Source organism: Narcine bancroftii, chromosome 8 (assembly GCF_036971445.1).
Source record: "Narcine bancroftii isolate sNarBan1 chromosome 8, sNarBan1.hap1, whole genome shotgun sequence".
NCBI lineage: Eukaryota > Metazoa > Chordata > Chondrichthyes > Torpediniformes > Narcinidae > Narcine > Narcine bancroftii.
Window position 1 is genome coordinate 63,923,766 of NC_091476.1, and position 25,234 is coordinate 63,948,999.

A 25,234-nucleotide genomic window follows, 5' to 3' on the forward strand; every position below is an offset into this window, starting at 1 on the left:
AGGGGGGGGGGCCGGGAGGGTAGGTAGGGGGGGGCCCTGGAGGGGGTAGGGGGGGGCCCTGGAGGGGGTAGGGGGGGGCCCTGGAGGGGTAGGGAGGGCCCTGGAGGGGGTAGGGAGGGCCCTGGAGGGGGTAGGGAGGGCCCTGGAGGGGGTAGGGAGGGCCCTGGAGGGGGTAGGGAGGGCCCTGGAGGGGGTAGGGAGGGCCCTGGAGGGGGTAGGGAGGGCCCTGGAGGGGGTAGGGAGGGCCCTGGAGGGGGTAGGGAGGGCCCTGGAGGGAGTAGGGGGGGCCCTGGAGGGGGTAGGGGGGCCCTGGAGGGGGTAGGGAGGGGCCCTGGAGGGGGTAGGGGGGCCTGGAGGGGGTAGGGGGGGGCCCTGGAGGGGGTAGGGAGGGCCCTGGAGGGGGTAGGGAGGGCCCTGGAGGGGGTAGGGAGGGCCCTGGAGGGGGTAGGGAGGGCCCTGGAGGGGGTAGGGAGGGCCCTGGAGGGGGTAGGGAGGGCCCTGGAGGGGGTAGGGAGGGCCCTGGAGGGGTAGGGAGGGCCCTGGAGGGGGTAGGGAGGGCCCTGGAGGGGGTAGGGAGGGCCCTGGAGGGGGTAGGGAGGGCCCTGGAGGGGGTAGGGAGGGCCCTGGAGGGGGTAGGGAGGGCCCTGGAGGGGGTAGGGAGGGCCCTGGAGGGGGTAGGGAGGGCCCTGGAGGGGGTAGGGAGGGCCCTGGAGGGGGTAGGGAGGGCCCTGGAGGGGGTAGGGAGGGCCCTGGAGGGGGTAGGGAGGGCCCTGGAGGGGGTAGGGAGGGCCCTGGAGGGGGTAGGGAGGGCCCTGGAGGGGGTAGGGAGGGCCCTGGAGGGGGTAGGGAGGGCCCTGGAGGGGGTAGGGAGGGCCCTGGAGGGGGTAGGGAGGGCCCTGGAGGGGGGTAGGGAGGGCCCTGGAGGGGGTAGGGAGGGCCCTGGAGGGGGTAGGGAGGGCCCTGGAGGGGGTAGGGAGGGCCCTGGAGGGGGTAGGGAGGGGAGGAGGAGCCCTGGAGGGGGTAGGGAGGGGAGGAGGAGCCCTGGAGGGGGTAGGGAGGGGAGGAGGAGCCCTGGAGGGGGTAGGGAGGGGAGGAGGAGCCCTGGAGGGGAAAGTTCTGAAGGGGTTCGGGAGTGCGGTGGTGTGCTGTGAGGGTGGAGGGAAGCTTGGTCTGGATGGGGAGAGAGTGCTCTGAGGAGTGAGGGAGGGGGAGCTGGGAGGGGGTGGAAGACGCTCTGGGAGGGAGAGGGTAGAGTGGGTCTGAGAGGGCTGAGGAGGGTAACTTGAGGGCAGGGTAAAGGGGGGTCTGGGAGGGCTGGGGGTCTGAGTGGGTGGTCTGATGAGGGCAGGAGAGCGGATATGGGGTCTGAGAAGGTGGTGGGCAAGAAGAATCTGAGGGGCAGAGGAGAGGTTGGTGTGAGAGGGTAGGCAGAGGGGAGATTGGTGTGATGGGGAGGGGAAAAGGGGGTCTGAGAGTGTTGTGGAGGGGAGGGTGATTCTGAGAGGGCATGGAAAGGGAGTCTGAGAGGGCAGGGGAGTGGAGAGGTTAGTCTGAGGGGGGGCGGATGGGGGAGATTGGTCTGAGAGGGTGGGGGAGGGTGGTCTGAAAATGGGGAGGGAGATGGGCGTTGGAGAGGCCCGGGGATGGAGTGAGGGTGCTCTATTAGGGTGGAGTGTGGAGAGAGGGTGCTCTGAGGATGGAGCTATGTAAGGGGGAGGGGAGGGAGTCTGATTTGGCGGGTGAGGGGAACCTGAGGGCAGGATAAAAGGGGTCTGGGTGGGTTAAGGGCCAGAGAGGGTGGTCTGATGAGGGCGGGAGAGCAGATATGGCGTCTGGGAGGGTAGGGGAATGGAGAGTTTTGGGAAGAGTCGGTGGCTGGAGGGGAGGGGGTTCTGAGAGGTCAGGGGAATGGAGAAGTTGGTCTGAGAGGGTGGGCAGAAGAGAGATTGGTCAGAGGGGACGGGAGAGAAGAGGGGATTCTGAGTGGGTTGGGGAGAAGGGGTCTGAGAGGGTGGGGGAGGGGAGAAGGCACCTGAGGATGATGGAGACACGAGGGATGCCATTTAAGGAGAGTTGGAGGAGAGATGGGGGAGAAAAGAGGGGGTTGAGAGGGCGGGGAGAGGTGTTTCTGAGCAGGCAGGTAGTGGTCTGAGTGAAAGGGGGGAAGGGGAGAGGGGGCCCTGGAAAGAGAGGTGAAAGCCAAAAGGGTAGCTGAATGTGGCCCCAGGGGTGGAAGGGGAGCTCTGGAGGGGATCACGAGGCATGGCCGGGAGAATGGGAACATCTGGCATTTTCCCCATGGTGGTGGGGTGGGGGGGGGGGGAGGGAAACAGGTTGAAATGAGATGTTTGAATGCCTGAAGACCAGCTCATCCCCTTTGTGTGATATGTCGGCAACTTTGTTCTCTGTCCTCCACAGCTGGATGTCAGTGAGGTACAGATCGAGATTTGCCCAGAGTCCACCGCCAAGCTGCCTTCGCCCAGGCAGGGAAGATACCAGTCCAGTGTGGAGCAGCACCTCGGTATGTCCTGGGGTATCGGAGAGGTTCAACTGCAGTGTGCATGTTCACTCTACGTAGTTAATTAGGCACCTTTCTACGTGATGAACATAGGAGCAGAAAAAGGCTGTCAAATCAGCCCCATCGTTCTCCCACCCCCATCGTTCTCCCACCCAGACCCATTCCCCTGCCTTCTCCCCAAAACTTTTCATGCCCTGACTATTCAGATACACATCAATCTCTGCCACAAATACACCTAACTTCTGTTCCCGCCCCTCTGTGCCCACCCCACTGTTCCTACCCCTTGGTGCCCACTCCTCTGTTCCCACCGCTGAGTGTTCAAACCTTTGGCTCCACCCCTCTGTTTCCACTCCTTGGTGCCCACCTGGCTTCCGCAGCCAATTGTGGCCGCAAGTTTCACTTCAATCCTGAAGTTGTGCCCTCTTGTCCTGGACTCCTCTACCATGGGAAACACCTTTTTCTGCCACCTCCACTCTGCCCAAGCCTTTCAACATTCGGAATGCTTCTATGAAGCACCCCCCACCCCACCCTTCATTCTCCTGAAATCCAACTTGAGGGAAGGCTCACTGGATCAATTCTTGGGAGTGAGGGAGGCTTACCGGAGTTTACGCTTAGTCAGATGTGATTGGATAACCTTTTTTTAGCACGATCTTTCTACAGAGTGATCTAGGAGGTCTAAGTCCATAGCTCCCGGAAAGTGTACTTAGGACCTTAGAACATTGCAGCACAGAAACGAGCCCTTCGAGGACATGACAAACTATTTTTCTGCCTCATCCCACTGACCTGCAACCAGTGCTCTGTACCCCTCCCATCCAAATTCTTCTTAAATGTTAAAATGGGGCACCTTGCATTCTACAGTCCAATGATCAGTGGATCCTCTAATTTCTGTGAACGAGTTCCCCCTCCTCTAACTTTCTCCTGTGTTTCCACCTCCCTCTTGACACCCAAGATTCAAGATCCCTTTATTGTCATGCAGTAAAACAGATGTGATGTTACACAAGATTGCTGTTAGCTGCCACGAGGCAGAGAGATTTGCCGTCAGCGGGGCGGTTTGCCGTCAGCGGGGCGGTTTGCCGTCAGCGGGGCGGTTTGCCGTCAGCGGGGCGGTTTGCCGTCAGCGGGGCGGTTTGCCGTCAGCCGGGCCATTTGCCAGCAGCCGGGCCATTTGCCAGCAGCCGGGCCATTTGCCAGCAGCAGAGAGTGACGGGCTTCCCTTCCAGTCAGAGAAAGAGAAGCAAAAGAGTGTCTCTCCCCGCACCCCCCACCCACAAGGGTCACCCGTGGATTCCAGTGCTCCCGCAGGCTCAGTCCCTTTAGTCCAAATCGTTGGCAACCTGAGCTCCTGATCCAAACCTCCGACTTGATCAGGAAGCCTTCAGCGCATTCGGCCGATATTCACCAATACAATGGCGACTTAAACAAAATTACCTGAATTTTCTTCGTAATAAGATCAGTATTTAACTATTAAGTTACTTAACCCCTCCTAATTCTAAGCCCTCCATAAGTACATTTCAGTACACATTTCAGTGTACTGTGCACAGTCATTACATTCCTCAGGACTGCTGGGGAGGCAGAAAAATGCACATCAGTGCAGAAGCAGCCACGGGCAGGAGGGCCTATCCCTTAAGTTGTTACCAGACACAAAGGTCTTTGGTGGGTGCAGAGAGAGATTTGTTGGACATGCAAACTGATTTCCTTCAATTAGCAACGAAAGTGTCTTATCAAAGAAATATGCCTTCTTCCAGGTTACTGCAAAGAGTTGTTCTTTTCCCCTATGTCTGGAGAAACACAAACAGCCACTACAGAGATATCGAATATGCTGAACTCGGAACGCAAAACCCTGTCCTGAAACATGGCCCATCACTGACTGCTCTCACTGACTGCTCTCTCACCCTGCCGGCCCCTCACGCACTCCTCTCTCACCCTGCCGGCCCCTCACGCACTCCTCTCTCACCCTGCCGGCCCCTCACGCACTCCTCTCTCACCCTGCCGGCCCCTCACGCACTCCTCTCTCACCCTGCCGGCCCCTCACGCACTCCTCTCTCACCCTGCCGGCCCCTCACGCACTCCTCTCTCACCCTGCCGGCCCCTCACGCACTCCTCTCTCACCCTGCCGGCCCCTCACGCACTCCTCTCTCACCCTGCCGGCCCCTCACGCACTCCTCTCTCAACCTGCCGGCCCCTCACTCACTCCTCTCTCACCCTGCCGGCCCCTCACTCACTCCTCTCTCACCCTGCCGGCCCCTCACTCACTCCTCTCTCACCCTGCCGGCCCCTCACTCTCTCCTCTCTCACCCTGCCGGCCCCTCACTCACTCTTCTCTCACCCTGTTGGCCCCTCACTCACTCTTCTCTCACCCTGCCGGCCCCTCACTCACTCCTCTCTCACCCTGCCGGCCCCTCACTCTCTCCTCTCTCACCCTGCCGGCCCCTCACTCACTCTTCTCTCACCCTGTTGGCCCCTCACTCACTCTTCTCTCACCCTGCCGGCCTCTCACTCACTCCTCTCTCACCCTGCCGGCCCCTCACTCACTCCTCTCTCACCCTGCCGGCCCCTCACTCACTCCTCTCTCACCCTGCCGGCCCCTCACGCACTCCTCTCTCACCCTGCCGGCCCCTCACGCACTCCTCTCTCACCCTGCCGGCCCCTCACGCACTCCTCTCTCACCCTGCCGGCCCCTCACGCACTCCTCTCTCACCCTGCCGGCCCCTCACGCACTCCTCTCTCACCCTGCCGGCCCCTCACGCACTCCTCTCTCACCCTGCCGGCCCCTCACGCACTCCTCTCTCACCCTGCCGGCCCCTCACGCACTCCTCTCTCACCCTGCCGGCCCCTCACGCACTCCTCTCTCACCCTGCCGGCCCCTCACGCACTCCTCTCTCACCCTGCCGGCCCCTCACGCACTCCTCTCTCACCCTGCCGGCCCCTCACGCACTCCTCTCTCACCCTGCCGGCCCCTCACGCACTCCTCTCTCACCCTGCCGGCCCCTCACGCACTCCTCTCTCACCCTGCCGGCCCCTCACTGATTGCTGGAACTTTTATTTTCCTCTCTTTTTTCTGTTTCTGATATGTAATCTTATTTCCCCTTTTAAACATATATTTTATTAACTTATTCTGTTGCACAACTTTGTACCCCTTCAGCCAGTCTCCAACAGACTAGGACTAGTCCTTTCACCACAGTCACCAGCAACTCACATGCGTTCCTCACCTCGAGTCATTGGAAGCCCCGTGTTCTTCAGCCGCAGAGACCCTCACTGGCCCTCTGCTGTACTCACCATCCCACAGGGTCCCTTCTCTCTCTGCTTCTTCTTCTCAGTTGGAGGGTGTCTCCCTGTCAACTGTGCACAGAGCTAGTCCTCTGCCTCCCCTGGAATTTTCCCCCTTCCCCATGTCCCATCTGTCCTTCCCTTCCCTCTCTGGTTCCAGTGTTGCCTTACCATTCTGAGGCTGAGGGAAAACCTGGGAAAAGGCTAGCACGGCACCATAGGGCAGAATGCCCTGTGTGGAGACTAGGAGCTTTGGGGGGGTGGGTGATGTGGCTGCAGTTGGGTAGGGTTATAACTCTGTTGCCCCTTTCACGTGCAGAGGTGAGAAGGCAGCAGTCCCGACAAGAGGAACAGTCTTGTGAAAAGGAGAATGTTCCAGAGAACAAGTCTGAGAACAACACTCCGGTAGGTCGTGCAGCCAGGGGTTACATCCACTCATCACACATACGTGGGCACGACAACATGGGGTTACAGTACTGGTGGGGACGGATCTGTCACTGTATAACACCGGGGTACAGTACTGGTGGAGACGGGTCTGTCACTGTATAACACTGGAGTACAGTACTGGTGGGGACGGGTCTGTCACTGTATAACACTGGTACACAGTACTGGTGGGGACTGGTCTGTCACTGTATAACACTGGGGTACAGTACTGGTGGAGACGGGTCTGTCACTGTATAACACTGGAGTACAGTACTGGTGGGGACGGGTCTGTCACTGTATAACACTGGAGTACAGTACTGGTGGGGACGGGTCTGTCACTGTATAACACTGGAGTACAGTACTGGTGGGGACGGGTCTGTCACTGTATAACACTGGTACACAGTACTGGTGGGGACTGGTCTGTCACTGTATAACACTGGGGTACAGTACTGGTGGAGACGGGTCTGTCACTGTATAACACTGGAGTACAGTACTGGTGGGGATGGGTCTGTCACTGTATAACACTGGAGTACAGTACTGGTGGGGACGGGTCTGTCACTGTATAACACTGGTACACAGTACTGGTGGGGACGGGTCTGTCACTGTATAACACTGGAGTACAGTACTGGTGGGGACTGGTCTGTCACTGTATAACACTGGGGTACAGTACTGGTGGAGACGGGTCTGTCACTGTATAACACTGGAGTACAGTACTGGTGGGGACGGGTCTGTCACTGTATAACACTGGAGTACAGTACTGGTGGGGACGGGTCTGTCACTGTATAACACTGGTACACAGTACTGGTGGGGACGGGTCTGTCACTGTATAACACTGGAGTACAGTACTGGTGGGGATGGGTCTGTCACTGTATAACACTGGTACACAGTACTGGTGGGGACGGGTCTGTCACTGTATAACACTGGAGTACAGTACTGGTGGGGACGGGTCTGTCACTGTATAACACTGGTACACAGTACTGGTGGGGACAGGTCACTGTCACTGTCACTGTCTTAACAGCAGGGTACAGTACTGGTGGTGATGGGTCTGTCGCTATATAACACCGGGGTACACACCAAGACACAAGAGCAATCTGTCCATGAACTACTCTTTGCAGACGATGCCGCTTTAGTTGCCCATTCAGAGCCAGCTCTTCAGCGCTTGACGTCCTGTTTTGCGGAAACTGCCAAAATGTTTGGCCTGGAAGTCAGCCTGAAGAAAACTGAAGTCCTCCATCAGCCAGCTCCCCACCATGACTACCAGCCCCCCCACATCTCCATCGGGCACACAAAACTCAAAACGGTCAACCAGTTTACCTATCTCGGCTGCACCATTTCATCGGATGCAAGGATCGTCAACGAGATAGACAACAGAGTCGGCAAGGCAAATAGCGCCTTTGGAAGACTAAACAAAAGAGTCTGGAAAAACACCTAACTGAAAAACCTCACAAAGATTAGCGTATACAGAGCCATTGTCATACCCACACTCCTGTTCGGCTCCGAATCATGGGTCCTTTACCGGGATCACCTACGGCTCCTAGAACGCTTCCACCAGCGTTGTCTCCAGTCCATCCTCAACATTCATTGGAGTGACTTCATCTCCAACATCGAAGTAGTCGAGATGGCAGAGGCCGACAGCATTGAATCCACGCTGCTGAAGATCAAACTGCGCTGGGTGGGTCACGTCTCCAGAATGGTGGACCATCGCCTTCCCAAGATCGTGTTATATGGCGAGCTCTCCATTGGCCACCGTGACAGAGGTGCACCAAAGAAGAGGTACAAGGACTGCCTAAAGAAATCTCTTGGTGCCTGCCACATTGACCACCGCCAGTGGGCTGATATCGCCTCAAACTGTGCATCTTGGCGCCTCACAGTTCAGCGGGCAGCAACCTCCTTTGAAGAAGACCGCAGAGCCCACCTCACTGACAAAATACAAAGGAGGAAACACCCAACCCCAACCAACCAATTTTCCCTTGCAACCGTGTCTGTCCCGCATTGGACTTGTCAGCCACAAACGAGCCTGCAGCTGACGTGTACATTTACCCCTCCATAAATGTTTGTCCGCGAAGCCAAGCCAAAGAAAAAAAACAGTTCTGTTGAGGTCGGGCCTGTCACTGTATAACACTGGGGTACAATACTGGTGGGAACGGGCCAGTCACTGTATAACACCGGGCTACAGTACTGGTGGGGATGGGTCTGTCACTGTATGACATTGGGTTACAGTACTGGTGGGGTGAGTCTGTCGCTATATAACACTGGGATTCAGTACTGGTGGGGATGGGTTTGTCACTTTATAACACTGGGGTACACTACTGGTGGGGATGTGTCTGTCTGTATAACACCAGGATACAGTACTGGTGGGGATGTGTCTGTATGACACCAGGATACAGTACTGGTGGGGATGTGTCTGTATGACACCAGGGTACAGTACTGGTGGGGATGGGTCTGTTGCTATTTCACACTGGGGTACAGTAATGGTGGGGATGGGTCTTTCACTGTATAACACCGGTGTACAGTTCTGGTGTGGGCTGGTCTGACTCTTGGTGTCACCTTCCTGCCTATGGCTGCTTCTACATGATGTGTATCTTGCTGTCCCCAGCGGTTCCGAGACATCAGTCAGTACGTGCTGAGCGAGATGGGCGCTCTGGAGTGCGAACAGAAGCAGATCGACTCCCGGGCCGCCGTGGTCGAGAAGCAACTGCGACACCTGATGGCATCTGGTAAGTGAACAGGGGAGGGAGGCCCTTCGGTCCGTTGATTCCGTGATGTCCGTTAACTACTTTCTTGCACTGATTGCTTCTGATTCTCCCCATGCTTCCACCCTTCACCCACATATTAGGGTCGGGTTTAGGCTGAGTGACACATTCCACCACCCGTCAACCCATCCTGGTCACGATCTCTTCTCACTGATACCTTCAGGCAGATTGTAAATAAACCTGACTTCTGGAACCTCTTTCTTCAAGAATAGTTCCTCAACCCCTCAGCCCGAAGAACGTCCCTGCAATGTTAACATTTGTATCTGGAGGGATAGGATAAAAGAGTCCATCGTGAGCTGATTCGTTCCCCACAGGCCCATAACCCTCGACACCCTGACTATTCAGATCGCTATCAACCTCTGCCTTCAACACACCCAACGACCTGGCCTCCACAGCCGCCCGTGGCAGCAAATTCCAGGGCTTCACCACACTCTGGCTAAAGAAATTCCTCCGCACCTCTATTTTAAATGGGCTCTCTTCAATCCTGAAGTTGTCCCAGACTCCCCTACCGTGCGAAACAACTTTGCCATGCCTACGCTATCCAGGCCTTTCAACGTTCAAAATGCTTCCCCCCCTCATTCTTCTGAACAGTCCAAGAGCTGTCAAATATTCCTCATCTGCTCATCCCTTCATTTGGGGAATGATTCTTGTAAATCTCCTCCAAAGATCAGCGCATCCCTGCTTAAATAAGGAGACTGAAACTGTCCGCTGTACTCCAAGGCCTCACCAGTGCTTTTTACAGCCTCAAGTGCTGCCATGGCCCTATTAAGTGGCACGCCACCCCCTCACATCTGACCTCCCCAAGTGTAAACTCCGATGAGCTGGGCTCCTCTTCTCTTGCTCCCGAGAATCGATCCGGTGAACCTTCTCTGAGGATGGAGTTCAGAATGATGGGGGGGAGGGAGCCTCAGAAGTGTTCCGAATGGTGAAAGATGTGGCAAGGTTGTTTCGCCCAGGACCGGGAAGTCAAAGTGGGAGTCAGTGTCTGTCTGTCCTGGGCAGTGATGCTCTCCACCGGTAGAGGTTTGCTTACGCACCAAATCTCAGAGATGTTGGCCCCCCCCCCCCACCCCTGTTCCCCCAGGAATTTGATTGACGGATCGCCAAATGGCCTACTTATGGTCATGTCATCGCCCAATCCATAACTGCTGCAGGGCCACCAAACCTTGGCCCGCTTTCCCACCGCGCGGCCAACATTTGTTCAGATCTTGAATTATTTTTTCACTTCTGGTGTTTTTCTTTAAAATTGCCCTTATTTTTCTCCTGTGACATCTTAATATAATTTAAGTGACACCAGCCCACGTGCCTGCGGTGCTCAAATATGTGTTGACTTACTGTCCACCATCTGTCATCGGAAGGTGGGGGGAGAACCGCGAACCCACAGGGCAAAGCGTACAATGGCACCTTTGAACACTGGTGTGATGGTGTGGGCCGACCATGGGGTCCTTTGCTTTAATTCTGCCTGTCACGAATGGGTTTCATGTCCAAACAGGACCTTGCAGCACAGTACAGACCCTTCGGCCCCTGATGTCATATCGACCTGTATAAACCTACCCAACTCTCTACCTCATGTCTGTAACCCTCTGTTTCTCTTACATCCAAGTCTTTTGAATGCATCAACCCCGGCAATGGATTCCAGGGACTGTTCTCTGTGGTTAAAAAGAAAATAAATAATAATTATCCCTGATGCCTCCCCTCATCCTCTGGTGTTTTGGGTACGAGATATCACAAATCGGGTCCAAAATATTCTGAGAAGAGAGGGAGAGCAGCCTGATATCTTGGTACATGTGGGTACAAACGACATTGACAAGAAAAGGGAGGAGGTAATGAAAAGGGATTACAGTGACTTGGGACGAAAGCTGAAAGACAGGAACGCTAGGGTGGTGATCTCGGGATTACTACCTGTACCAAATCCAAGTGATGAAAAGAATGTAAGGATAAGGAAAATGAACTTGTGGCTGAGGTGCTGGTGTACAAGGCAAGGATTTGGCTTCTTGGATCATTGGGATCTCTTTTGGGGAAGGCATGATCTTTACAAGAGAGATGGGTTGCACCTAAATCTAAAAGATGTCAACATTTTGGCAAGTATGTTTGGTACAGCAGTGGGGCAAGGTTTAAACTAATTTGGCAGGGGTATGGGAACCAGAGTGATGGGGAAAAGGGTAGGGAAGATAAAGTAATGGCCAGGAAAAGTAAAATAGGAAAAGTAATGGTGGGAGGAGAAAGTAAAAAATCAGATGGTGCAGTGAGTTTTCGGGTCAATGATAGTGTTAAGAGAATTACAAAGAAAAATAGTGGGCAGAAAAATCAAAAGAAAAGGTTACAGAAGTCACTAGATATTAAAAGGGCAAAGCGCATAAGGGCACTTTATCTGAATGCCCGCAGTATTAGAAATAAGGTTAGTGAACTTGAGGCGCAAATCGGTACCCATGCCTATGATTTGGTAGCCATCACGGAAACATGGCTACAAGGTGACCCTAAATGGGAATTAAATTTTCAAGGGTATCAGGTGGTGCAAAGAGATAGACAGGATGGTAAGGGAGGTGGAGTTGCACTCTTAATCAAAGAAGAGCTCCAGGTAGTAGTGAGGAATGATATAAGATCTAAAGAGCATAATGTTGAGTCCATTTGGGTAGAGATAAAGAATAATAAAGGGAAAAAATTATTGGTGGGTGTTATCTATCGCCCACCAAATAACAATAGTTTAGTGGCACAGGAAATAAATAGAGAGATATTAATGATACGGCAGTAGTCATGGGGGACTTTAACTTCCACATAGATTGGGAAAATCAAGTTGGTGTGGGAGTCTAGAAGAGGACTTCATAGAATGCATCCGCGATAGCTTTCTTGAGCAGCATGTTAAGGAACCCACAAGAGAAAATGCTCTCCTGGATCTAGTGTTGTGCAATGAGATGGGTAGGGTAAATGATGTAATAGTCAGAGACCATCTGGGAAATAGCGATCATAGTATGATTGAATTTCTCATTCAGATGGAAGGGGAAATAGTTAGATCTAAAACTAATATATTATCCTTAAACAGGGGTGACTACCATAGGATGAGGGAAGAATTGGGCAGAGTGGACTGTGAGCACAGGCTAATTGGTGAAACAGTTGAGGAACAGTGGAAGATTTTCAAAGAAATATTTTGTAATGCTCAACAAAAATATATTCTGGTCAGGAAAAAGGGCAGCAAGAGAGGGAAAAATCAACCGTGGTTAACAAAGGAAATAAAGGAGAGTATAAAATTGAAGGCGCAGGTGTACAAAGCTGCAAAGAGCAGTGGGAAACTGGAAGATTGGGAAAACTTTAAGAGACAACAAGGGTTACAAAGCGGGTAATAAGAAATGGGAAAAACGATTATGAAAGTAAATTGGCACAAAATATAAAAACAGAAAGCAAAAAATTTTATAAATATATAAAACGGAAGAGGGTGGCCAGAGTTAACATAGGACCCTTAGAGGATGAGAAAGGAAAACTGGTAGCAAAAAGTGAGGAAATGGCCGAGGCATTAAACAAATATTTTGTGTCAATCTTCACGGTGGAAGACACGTCCAGCATGCCCAAGTGCGGAGTTAAGGATGCGAATGTTGGGGAGGGCCTTGATAAAATAGTTGTTACAAAGGAAGTAGTGATGGAAAAACTAATGGGACTAAAGCCAGACAAATCACCTGGTCCTGATGATATGCATCCAAGGGTTCTGAAGTTATAGTTGATGCATTGGTGGTCATATACCAAAATTCCTTGGATTCTGGGCAGGTCCCGGCAGACTGGAAGACAGCAAATGTCACGCCACTTTTTAAGAAGGGATGTAAGCAGAAGACTGGAAATTATCGGCCAATTAGCTTGACGTCTGTAGTTGGAAAAATGCTTGAAGCCGTCATTAAAGATGAAATAGTGAAACTTATGGAACATAAGGGTTCAATCAGGCAGATGTAGCATGGTTTTAGAAATTGTTAGGATTCTTTGAGGATATAATGGGTGCGGTGGATAGAGGGGAACAGGTTGATGTTGTATATTTGGATTTCCAGAAAGCGTTTGATAAGGTGCCGCACGAGACTTATCAGTAAGTTACAGGAAAGTGGAGTCCGGGGAAGTATATTGGCCTGGATTGGTTGTCTGACAGGAGGCAAAGAGTCGGGATAAATGGGAGTTTTTCAGGTTGGCAGAGAGTGGTAAGTGGGGTGCTGCAGGGGTCAGTGTTAGGCCCACAACTGTTCATCATTTACATTGATGACTTGGAGGAGGGGACAAAATGTGGTGTAGCCAAGTTTGCGGATGACACCAAATTGAGTGGAAGAGCAAATTTAATGAGGATGTGGAGAGTCTGCAGAGGGATATAGTTAAGCTGGATGAGTGGGCAAAGGTCTGGCAGATGGAGTACAATGTTAGTAAGTGTGAGGTTATCCACTTTGGCAAGAAAAATAAAATAGCTGAATATTATTTAAAGGGTGAAAAACTACTGCATGCTATTATGGAGAGGGACTTGGGAGTGCTTGTGCATGAATCACAAAAAGTTAGGTTGCAGGTGCAGCAGGTTATTAAGAAGGCAAATGGAATGTTAGCATTCATCGCTAGAGGAATTGAATTCAGGAGTAGGGAGGTAATGTTGCAACTGTATAAGGTACTGGTGAGACCGCACCTGGAGTACTGTGTCCAGTTCTGGTCTCCATATTTGAGGAAGGATTTACTGGCTTTGGAGACGGTCCAGAGGAGGTTTACTAGGTTGATCCCTGGGATGAAGGGGTTGACTTATGATGAAAGATTAAATCGTCTAGGATTGCATTCGCTCGAGTTCAGAAGAATGAAAGGAGATCTTATAGAAACATATAAGATTATGAAGGGTATGGATAGGATAGATGTAGGAAGGTTTTTTGAGCTGGCCGGGGAAACTAAAATGAGAGGACACAGTCTCAAGATTCGGGGGAGTAGATTTAGGACAGAGATGAGGAAAAATAGTTTTTCCCAGAGAGTAGTGAATGTTTGGAATTTTCTAACCAGGGAAGTGGTTGAAGCTGCCTCATTAAATGTATTTAAAATTCGGATAGAGGAATTAGGGGATATGGGGAGAAGGCAGGTTGGTGGAGTTAGCTCATAAATTAGATCAGCCATGATGGTATTGAATTGGGGAGCAGGCTCGATGGGCCTCTCCACATACTTCCTATGTTCCTATGTTTGCCAGTCTCACCCCCAGGCTGTCCACCCTCTCTCTCTATGCCCCCTTGCATCTTGTACAACTCGATTAATTCGGCTCTCATCCTCCACTCCAGCCCCAGCTCTGTCAACCTTGCCTCATAAGACATATTCTCCTCATCCGGGCAACCTCCTGGTGAATCTCCTCTGCACCCTCTCCACAGCTTCCACCTCCTTCCCGCCACAAGGCGGCTAGAACCAAACACAGTACTCCCAGGTGCGGACCTGCCGGAGTTTTATGGAGTTGCAACATTACATTGTGGTTCCTGAACTCGATCCCTCAGCGCACCCCTCCCCGACTAATGAAGGCCAGCTCACCGTACACCTTAATTACCTTCTTGGCAACCTTGAGGGATCGATGGGGAGCAGTCGCAAGAGATGCCTCCATTGAACTGAAGTCTGAAAGAATAAGTTAAAGAATAAGCTTTACGAGTAGCTGCTTGCAAGATGGTGGGAATATAATTGCTTTCTTAACATGGCCTTCTCTGTGCCGTGCTGAGATAGTAGCCAACTCCACAAGAAGGTCAATGCACCTTAAGTAAAGGACCCTCTGACATGTCCCAGACATCTCTCAACTCCACGGGGGAGCAAGTTACTGTAAAATTTGCTAAGTGAATGAAACTTGTAAGAGTCTCATGCAGACCCCTGCCCACAGGTGCATAAAAGTGCGACGAACACTCCGATACTTTGAGTGGGGTTCAGTGCAGAGAACGAGTTACTAAACTCTTTCCTGATCACTTCTCATTCCCACTATCATTTCCAGGGTTAATTGTTCCTGCTGGCTTCTGCTGTTTGCTTTATTACGGTGTGGGCTGCCTTTACGTGACAAGAAACCACCCGTTCTAGACTCTAGAGTGTGGGAGTGCCTTGATTGGATGGATGAGATGGATTGGTGGGGGGAGAGGGGTCACGGAGAACATAAAAGCTACACCTAGAGGAAGGGAAGGAGGCACACCCATGATCTCTAGAACTGAGAGGCGGAGCGCACGGGTGGAACTGCGCATGTCAGGACGGAGCAGAGGGAACTTCACTCTGTGGAACTGCGGGGCACTCAGCAAGCCTGCGAGGTTTCACCGCCTGCATCCCCCGAGGTTTGAAGGTTGGCTCCTGGACGGAAGGTGGGCTTTGGATAATGACACTGGATTATTTCAGGAACCAGCAGGATGGAGGAGGAAGTCTTGATCCAGGAGTGGTTCATTCTGGTGAACAAGAAGAACGCGCTGATCCGCCGACAGGACCAGCTGCAGCTGCTGTGAGTGCATTGGTCAGCTTGCTGGCTGCATGCTGGGGTGGGTGCTTGTGCTGGGCTGCATTGCCAATATGCACCAACATGTGGATGGGGCAGTGGTACATCTTGGGATCACCCACCGTCCCATCACACACTCCTGGGATCAGACCCACTGTGAAGCTCCCTCTGCACGGTCCCATCACACTCTCCCAGGGTCAGACCCAGAGTGAAGCTCCGTCCTCTCCGTCCCATCACGCACACCCGGGGTCAGACACAGTGCGAAGGTCAGTTCGCCCCATCCCATCACACACTCTCGGGGTCAAACACAAAGTGAAGGTCCCTCCGCACCGTCCCATCACACACTCCCGGGGTCAGACACAGAGTGAAGCTCCCTCCACATCGTCCCATCACATACTCCTGGCGTCTAACACAGAGTGAAGCTCCCGCTGCACGGTTCCATCACACTCTCCCGGGGTCAGACCCAGAGGGAAACTCCCTCCTCTCTGTCCCATCACACACTCCCGGGGTCAGACACAGTGAAGCTGCCTCCTCTCCATCCCATCACACACTCCCGGGGTCAGACACAGAGTGAAGCTTCCTCCTCTCCGTCCCATCACACACTCCCATGGTCAGACACTGAGTGAAGCTCCCTCCGCACCATGTCATCAGACAATCCCAGGGTCAGAGCCAAAGTGAAGGTCCCTTCTCCCCGTCCCACCAATGCTCCTGAACTTGGACCTTCCCCATCTCGAACAGTTCTGTCCACGTTTGCTCACTATTTGTTTTGCAACTTGGATGTGCTTCCCCTAGTGAAGGAAGTTCTACCTCACCTCCAGCCAATCCTGCTCGGTGTCCTCTCCCTACCTACCAGACTGACCTCTGCTCCTATGTCCACATAGAGAGGAGGAGCAGGATCTCGAGCGGAAGTTTGAGTTGCTGAACCGGGAGCTGCGAGCCATGATGGCCATCGAAGGTAATCAAGCCCCTCCTTCCTTCCATCACCGCAGTGACTGCGGGGTGTCATCGGCCCATCTTATCCGTGCTGTCCACCAGCCACCCCCAATTACCAACAGGTTGAGATAATTTTCTCTCCTCTCTTTTTCTCAAGTTTCCTTTATTGTCATGTCGATGGGAGCTTCAAACCTTGCAGCACATACAGGCCCTTCGGCCCTCGATGTTGTGCCGACCTACATATTCATACCCATCTAAGAGTCTCTTAAATGCCCACAATGTTCCAGCCTCCACCACCATCCCCAGCAAGGCATTCCAGGCATTCGCATCTCCCTGGTTAAAAAATAACGTACCCCTGTCGTCTCCCCTAAACTTCCTGCCCTTCACTTTTTACAGGTATCCGCCATTCCTGCCTGGGGGAGAAAGGCGCTGGGCTGTCACCTTACCTACTCCTCTCAGAATCTCTATTAAGTCTCCTGTCGTCCTGCTTCACCCCAGAGAGAAAAGCTCTTGCCTCATATTCCGATCCAGTCCGCGTCTGCCTCTCCACACTGCGCGAAATTTCCTTCAGCCTACCTTAAGGCAGATAGATTTGCCCTCAGCGGGTATTGCCTGGTGCCCTTTACTGTCAGGGAAGCAAAAGAGAGTTCCCCACTTTCGGAGAGACCAAACATCCATGGATTCAGTTCCAGCCCTGCCTCAACTACCCAAGCTCCAAAGCGTCGGCAACCGGAACTTCCGACCCGATCACGTCCCGGTTCCGATACCTGGTACCCCCTTCGGCCAGCCGGCGCCAGTGCCTGGAACCCCCATCCCCACCCCTCCCCCCCCCCCCCCAGGTGTTTCCTTCTGACATTCTTTCCCCCCCAGACTGGAAGAAGACGGATGCCCAGCAGCGCAGGGAGCACCTGTTACTGGAGGAGCTGGTTTCCCTGGTCAATCAACGGGACTGTCTGGTGCAGGACCTCGATGCGAAGGAGAGGTTGTAAGTGGAGCAGGATCCTTGGTGGGGTGGGGGGGAATGCCTGCAGAAAGTGCCTCACTTACATCCCCCTTGCCCTCTTCGGTTACGTCTGAGGTTCAAGTTCAGGTCCACCTGGCACTATGAGAGAGATTTGCTTCAAGTTCAGGTCATGAAACTCCAGATAAAACAGCATTTCTCTAGACCACAGTGTGCACACGAACCGACAATACTCAGCACATAAATGATTCAAATAAATACTTGCTCGGAACAGATACTGTTCATCTAACTCACAACCTGCAGGGAGAAGCCATTCCCCAGACTGCCGGCCCTGATTTCGATGCTCCTGTGCCTCCTTCCTGATGTAGTAGGTCAAAGATGCAGGGCGCTGGATGGAAAATGAGTTCTGATTTGAGCCTGATTTAAGCAATACTCCCGGGGGGAAGTTCAGCGTTCAGGAGCATTGATGGGATGGTGCGGAGGGAGCTTCCCTCTGTGTCTGACCCTGGGAGAGTGAGATGGGACGGTGCGGAGGGAGCTTCGCTCTGTGTCTGACCCCTGGAGAGTGCAATGGGATGGTGCGGAGGGAGCTTCACTCTGTGCCTGACCCCAGGAGTGTGTGATGGGATCATGTGGAGGGAGATTCACTCTGGGTCTGACTTCTGGTCCGATGCTTTTCAGCTACCGTCCCTCACAGTGATACAGCCGGACAGGACCCTCTGCTGTAAAATGTTGGTCAAAATGGGGGCCAGTAACCTTGCCCTCCTCAACCTCCTGAGAAAGAGTAGGCTGCCAGAGGAGGTGGTTAAGGCACGTTTAAGGAACATTCAGACAGATAGGAGTTTTAGAGGGATGTGGGGCCATAACAAGGACAGATAGGACTGGCATCAGTGAGTAATTTTGATCAGTAGGGACTGACAGTCCAGTTTCTACACTGTATATGGAGCTCGACAGGAAGGCGGAACAGCAACTGCACTTCCTGAGAAGAATGAGGCGGGCGAGGTTACCGGCCACCATCATGTCAACCAAATGGTGAAAGGGAGGCCCCAGTATTCAACGATGCTCTATATGAATCTCCGGTCTGATGCTTTGCTGCTACCGGCCCATGTGGTGATGCAGCCGGGCGGGACCCTCTCAGTGGTGCTCCTGCAAAATGTTAATCCAGCAATTCAACAGCGTGCACAGTGGTACAGATGGCAGCATAATGGCATCGTGTTAAAAGACTAACTTGTACATAGCAAGGGCAGCATGAGAGTGCAGTGGTGAGGTTCATTCAGGACTGTGGAGAAAGAGCCATCTTCAGGAGGAAATTAGGGGGACGTAACCCAGTCCTCTTCAAGGGGTCGGCAATGGAGAGGGCCAAGAACCTCAAATCTATGAGTGTCAACATCTCTGAAGATCTGCCCTGGGGACTCCGTGTGGATTCAGTCACGAAGAAGGCTCGCCAGTTGGTCTACTTTGTGAGGAGATTGGGTACGTCAACCAAAGAATCTCAAAAACTTCTACAGGTGGATCGTGGAGAGCATTCTGTCCGGTGGCATCACTGCCTGGTAAGGAGGGCAGGAAAAACTCCAGATTATTGCTATTAATGAGACTTGGTTGCAGGAGGGGCAGCTCAATGTTCCAGGCTCCCATTTTGTTTCAGACGTGACAGAGGGGGAGGGATGAAAGGGGGAGGAGGGGCATTTCCAGTTACAGCTGAGTTTAGACTAGAGTGCCCAGATGACTCATCTACAGAGGCCATATGGGTGGAGCTGAGGAACGGGAAAGGGGTGACCACACTGATGGGTTTTGTATTATAGATTGCCCAGTAGTCAGAGAATTGGAGCAGCAAATCTGTAGGGAGAGAGCAGGCCAATAGAAACAGAACATTGTGATCGGGGGAGATTTTAACTGGGACTCTCATACTGTAAAAGGGCTGGGTGGCTTGGAGTCTGTCAAATATGTTCAGAAAAGTTTTCAAAATCAATATATAGAGGATGAAATACTTGATCTCCTATAGGGAACCAGTCAGGTCAGGTGTTAGGATATGTGTCGACAAACATTTTGGGTCCAGTGACCATAATGTAATTAGTTTCAAGTTAATTATGGATAAGGATAGGCCTGGACTTTGAGTTGAGATTCTAAATTGGAGAAAGGCCAATTTTGTGGAAATGAGAAAGGATCTAGGAAGAGTGGGTTGGGATCAGTTGTTTTCTGTCAAGGATGCGCTCAGTAAGAGGAAGGCCTTCAAAGGGGAAATTTTGAGAGTGCAGAGTTTGCATGTTCCTGTCAGGATTAAAGGCAAAGTTAACAGGCATAAGGAACCTTGGTTTCTGAGGGATATTGGTGATTTAGTTAAGAAGGAGAGAGGGGTGTATAGCAGGTATGGGCAACAAGGAGCAAATGAGGTACTAGAAGAGTATAGGAAATGTAAGAAAATCTTCTTTGGCTTGGCTTCGCGGACGAAGATTTATGGAGGGGGTAAAAAGTCCACGTCAGCTGCAGGCTCGTTTGTGGCTGACCAGTCCGATGCGGGACAGGCAGACACGATTGCAGCGGTTGCAAGGGAAAATTGGTTGGTTGGGGTTGGGTGTTGGGTTTTTCCTCCTTTGCCTTTTGTCAGTGAGGTGGGCTCTGCGGTCTTCTTCAAAGGAGGCTGCTTAAGAAGGAAATCAGGAAGGCAAAAAGAAGACATGAGGTTGCTTTGGCAGATAATGTGAGGGTAAACCCAAAGGGTTTCTACAAGTACGTTAAGAGTAAAAGGATAGTAGGGGATAAAATTGGTCCTTTAGAACATCAGAGTTGTCGTCTATGTGTGAAGCCTAAGGAGATGGGGTGTTTTTTTGCATCAGTATTTACTCAGGAAACTGGTATAAAGAAGAAACAAACTGTAGTGCATGGAACATTCAGAAATTAAAGAGGAGGAAATGCTTGCTATCTTCCAGCTAATGAAGGTCGATAAATCCCCTGAGCCTGGCATGATATTCCCTCAGACCTTGAGGGAAGCTAGTGGAGAAATTGCAGGGCCCCTGGCAGAAATATTTAAAACATCCGGAGCCACTGGTGAGGTGCAGAGAATTGGAGGGTAGCTCATGTTGTTCTGTTGTTTAAAAAAAAATCTCCAAAAGTAAACCAGGAAATTACAGGCCGGCGAGCCTGACATCAGTAGTGGGTAAATTATTGGAGGGTGTTCTGAGGGATCAGATATACAAGTATTTGGATGGCCAAGGGGTGAGTAAAGACATTCAACATGTCTTTGTATGTGGTAGATTGTGTTTAACGAATATTGGAATTTTTTTTTTGAGGAGGTTACCAAGAAAGTAGATGAAGGAAAGGGTGTGGATGTTGTATACATGGACTTTAGTGAGGCCTATGACCAGATCCAACGTGGGAGGTTAGTTCAGAAGGCTCTCCATATTCATGGAGAGGTTGTAAACTGGATTTGAAATTAGCTGAATCGGAGAAGACAGAGTGGCGGAGGCCTGTGACGAGTGGGGTGCCTCAGGGATTGGTGCTGGGACCATTGTTGTTTGTTGTCTATATCAATGATCTGGATGATAATGTGGGAAAATGGACCAGCAAGTTTGCTGATGACACTAAGATTGGAGGAGTTGTGGACAGCGAGGAAGGCTTTCAAAGCATGGGGAGGGATCTTGACCAACTGAAAAACTGGGCCAGAAAATGGCAGATGGAATTGAATGCAGACAAGTGTGAGGTGATGCATTTTGGAAGGACAAACCAAGGTAGGACTTGCACAGTAAATGGTCAGGCACTAAGGAGTGCGGAGGAACAAAGAGATCTGGGAATAAGGATACCTAATTCCCTGAAAGTGGTGTCACAGGTGGACAAGGTTGTAAAGAATGTTTTTGGCATCTTTGCCTTTATAAATCAAAGTATTGAGTCTAGGATGTTATGTTGACATTGTTTAAGACATTGGTGAGGCCACATCTGGAATATTGTGTGTAGATCTGAGCACCAAACTACAGGAAGGATATCAGTAAGATAGAAAGAGGGCAAAGAAGATTTACTGGGATGTTGCCGGGTCTTCAGGAGTTGAGTTACAGGGAAAGATTAAACAGGTCAGGACTTTATTCCTTGGAGTGAAGAAGAATGAGGGGAGATTTGATTGAGGTTTACAAGATTATGAGAGGTGCAGAGAGTGAATGCGAATAGGCTTTTACCTCTTAGATTGGGAGAAATAAATACAAGGGGTCATAGTTTTAAGATGAAGGGGGAAAGGTTTAGGGGGAAGTTCTTCACTCAGAGAAGGGCAGGAGTGTGGAACGAGCTGCCATCCGATGTAGTGACTTGATCTTACATTTTAAGAATAAATTGGATAGATACATGGAATGGGAGCAGATCAATGGGACTAGCAAAATAATGGTTGGCACAGACTAGATAGGCCAAATGGCCTGTTTTCTGGGCTGCAGTGTTCTATCATTCATTCAGTCCTTCCCCGCGCGTACTAACTGCAGCCATGATTGCTCTGAGCGGTGATGACAGTTGTTTTCTCTCTCTCTCCCCGCCCATGATAGTGCTGAGGAGGAGGATGCCCGGTTGGAGAGAGGGCTAGAGCATCAGCGGCGAAGGTGTAGCAGGCGAGAGAAGTGCGTGGTGAACTGAACGAAGGCCAGAGGGAGGAACAGAGAGAGAGAGGCAGCTGGCAGGAAGAGCTTACTGCTTGTCTGTCCGCCCAGCTCGCCATTGAACCTAAGTCGCTTCCCGTGGCCACCCCAGACGTTTCTCTGCTGGACCTTGTCCTGCTCTTTTTTGCCCTCAACCCCAGGACCTGCGTGGTTGGGGATTGGCGTGTGACAGGTTGAAGGGCGGGGTGGAGGCTACCTTGCCCAGAGGCCTGAACCACAACCTGCCCCAGAATCCCATGCGCACCCCGACAAGGTCAGCGTTCTCCGGCGTGGATGCTGATTCCAAGGGTCTGCTCCATTTCCCAACCCCTCCCCCTCCTTCCTCACCTGCAGTTTGCTTTCCCTTTCAATAACCACCCCCCAACCTTCAATGCAATAAAACACCTCAGAGGTATGACAGTCAGAACAGGGGTGGCCATTTGGCCCTTCCAGTCTCTGCTATCCTTTACGAACACTGGTTGACCTCCTTGTTCCTCCCCTCCCCATCCCACTGAAAAATCCCTCTAATACATGGATGTCTATATTTCCTGCTGTCAATGACTGAGCCTCCATGAAGCTTGGGAGAGAAGGAGCCGCGAGTTCCCCGCCCTCCACACGCTCAGACCGTCGGTGGTCCCTCCACAGATCGGAGAACGGCTCATCGTCCTCTGTATGAAAGAAGGATGTGGAATGATCAAGGAACATCTGGCGTCGTTGAGATCTGTCTGACCCTGGGTCATTCAGAGGAGCAAAAAGCAGGGCCGTGGAAAGATACCACGCGGACACAGGCCCTTAGGCCTGAATCCCTGCTGACCATCCACCGACCCCATTGTACACTCACCCCCCCCCCCACCCAAACACATTGACAGCGGAGAACTACCCTTCAGCCCCTCCCCTCCCCTTCAGATACCAGACGAAGCTGGGACACTGGGGTGGGGGGGTGGTGGAGGAGAACCTGAAAACTCCACACAGCCAGCAGCGCAGGTTGGAAATCGAAGTCTCCAACAGCGGCGTTATTTCTCGAGCTCAGCAGGCTGCGGAACGCTGTTCAGCTGATTTCTTTCCTGATGACCCTTGATTTCCCCACCCCACCCCCTGCATCCCAGCATCCCAAAGAGGTGCAGGGTGGGTGTCTTTCTCTCCTTTCCCTTCTGTGTCGGCCTGTCGAGCCTGCTCTGCCATTCCATTGTGAGCTGATCCATTCTCCCACTCCCCTGCTTTCTCCTCTTCAATGTTGATGCACTGTCTATTCAGCCACCTGCCTATCTCTGCCTTAAACATACCTGACGATCTGGCTGAAGAAGTTTCTTTGTGGGGTGGGTGGGGGGTTGTTGTAAGGAACGTTGGGTGTGATTGTAATGGGTTCATATAACTGGCAGATCTCTGAGGACAGAAGGGTCTGTGGTTGCCTCGGGCAACCTAGTCTCCCTGGCCAGTGAAGCTCTGCCTCCTGTGGGGGTGGGGGGGAGGGCAAAGGGAGTCATCCTTTCCACCATCCCCGGAAGGGTCCTCTGCTTGTTCGGGGAAAGACATCCTGCGTCGTGGGGCAGCGGAAGATCAAGCAAAGGGAAAGATGATGGTGGGGGCTGGGGGCTCATTCTGGAGCTTGATGGCTGCCGCTGGGTGCACCCTCTGATCCTGCTCCCCGACAGGAGGAGGGGGTGGACTCGGTAGGGGAGAGGTCCTTCAATACCTTTCTGAGGCAACGGGAAAGAGAGGGGAGGGTTGGCACTGCACTCTTGAGCTGCGCTCACTGCCTCGCGAGGCTCCCGATCCCAGGCAGAGCAACTTCTGCCACGCGCGGCAACTTGGATGGTTAACGATGTGTCCAAACTTAAAAACACAAGAAGTGGGAGTGGCCACTCAATGAGATTGTGACTGATGTAGTCTCAACTCCACCCACCTTTTCGTCCACCCCCCCCCACCCCGTCACCTGTAATTCCCCTTCCCAGCAAAATAAAATCTGCCTTTCCCCTTCCAACAATGGGGATGGGGAAAGGTTGCCCTTGGCCCTGTGTCTTCCCTGTCTCAGCTTTGCTGGGGATGAGCACATGGGTATCTCGGGAGCTCACGAGCGCATGACAGGGTGGCCTATCTCGTAAGCACATGGGCTTGATGAAGAGGTTGAACGAAGAAGCCCCAAGCCAAGGACCTCATTTTTGGCAGGCGATGTGCCAGGGGTTTGCTTTGGGTGATGTTCCCTTTTGATGTTGCACTATTTGTGATTTATACTGTTTGGAATTAAAGCCATGCCAAAGATAGCAAGTGCCTGCAGAGCGTTCTTTGACTGAGCCCCACTGTCGGATGAATGGTTAAGGGGCCCATGCAACTCGCTCACTGTTGTTCACTCACCATTGAGATCTCGCCTCACATGGGTACCCTGTCCCCACTGCCTGAAAAAAAACTGCAGGATTGATTGCCCGGCTGGATGCTGCAGCCGACCAAACAGGCTTCCCCTCAATTAGGCCTTAGGAGCTGCTGCTGGTGCAGACCCGGGGAGAGCAAGGAGCAGAAAACCATCTCCATCCTAAATCTACTACGCTGAATCTCAAGGCTTTGTCCCCTAGTTCTGGTCTCCCCCACCAATGGGAACAACCATCTACCTCAATCATCGATGCTTTTCGTAATTTTATATATTATAAAATCCCCTCTCATTCTTCTAAATTCCAGCGAGTTCAGTCCCAGATGACTTGATATCTCCTTGTAGGCCAACCCCCTCGTCCTTGGAATCCACCTGGTGAACCTTCTGTTACGGGCCCAGAGCAATAGAAATTCAACAAGACAAATGGTTACTTAAACATAAGTTGTTTTTAATTATCTTTAGACATGAAAACCGAATCAAACTTTAACTTATCTCTATTAACAACTAACCCAGATTACCCCCCATCTAATTCTTAGCCCACGTCTATGTGATGAGTGTGTAAATGTAAGAAAAGTTCTTTGGTTCACAGTTCAATCTCACTTCTCATTCTTCCAAGTTCACTGGTTGCAGGCAATTCTTTTTTTTTGTAAATTTTATTTTAAATTTTACAAGTAATAGAAAAGAATATAACAAAACATACATGTAAGAAAAAAACCCCGTATCTCCCACCCTCTTATCCCCCCTACCCCTTACTATCCCTCCCTCCCCCAGAACTTAGCATACAGAAGGAAGGTTATTACAAAATACGAATATGTAACATGGGTTGAATTACAATGTAAATAAAAATAATAATTACTTAACATTTAACTTCATACATTTCAAATATGAAGTCTACATATTTTTTTTAATTATTCAAGTTGTATGTAATTTTCTCTAAATACAAACATGATTGAATTTCATTATGCCATCTCTGT

General features: G+C 51.7%; 1 protein-coding gene across 1 annotated transcript in view; it reads left to right on the forward strand.

The window, feature by feature from the left end:
- Positions 1–24,159, forward strand: part of LOC138740774 (EH domain-binding protein 1-like) — a 381,602-nt gene extending 357,443 nt beyond the window's left edge. Inside the window, exons 13-19 of the mRNA XM_069893852.1 lie at positions 2,419–2,521; positions 6,105–6,190; positions 8,805–8,925; positions 15,304–15,403; positions 16,279–16,352; positions 17,201–17,315; positions 21,809–24,159. Of these exons, the coding sequence (XP_069749953.1) occupies positions 2,419–2,521; positions 6,105–6,190; positions 8,805–8,925; positions 15,304–15,403; positions 16,279–16,352; positions 17,201–17,315; positions 21,809–21,896 (687 nt within the window). The 3' untranslated portion in view covers positions 21,897–24,159. The remainder of the gene's footprint in view (positions 1–2,418; positions 2,522–6,104; positions 6,191–8,804; positions 8,926–15,303; positions 15,404–16,278; positions 16,353–17,200; positions 17,316–21,808) is intronic.
- The last annotated feature ends 1,075 nt before the right edge of the window (positions 24,160–25,234 follow it).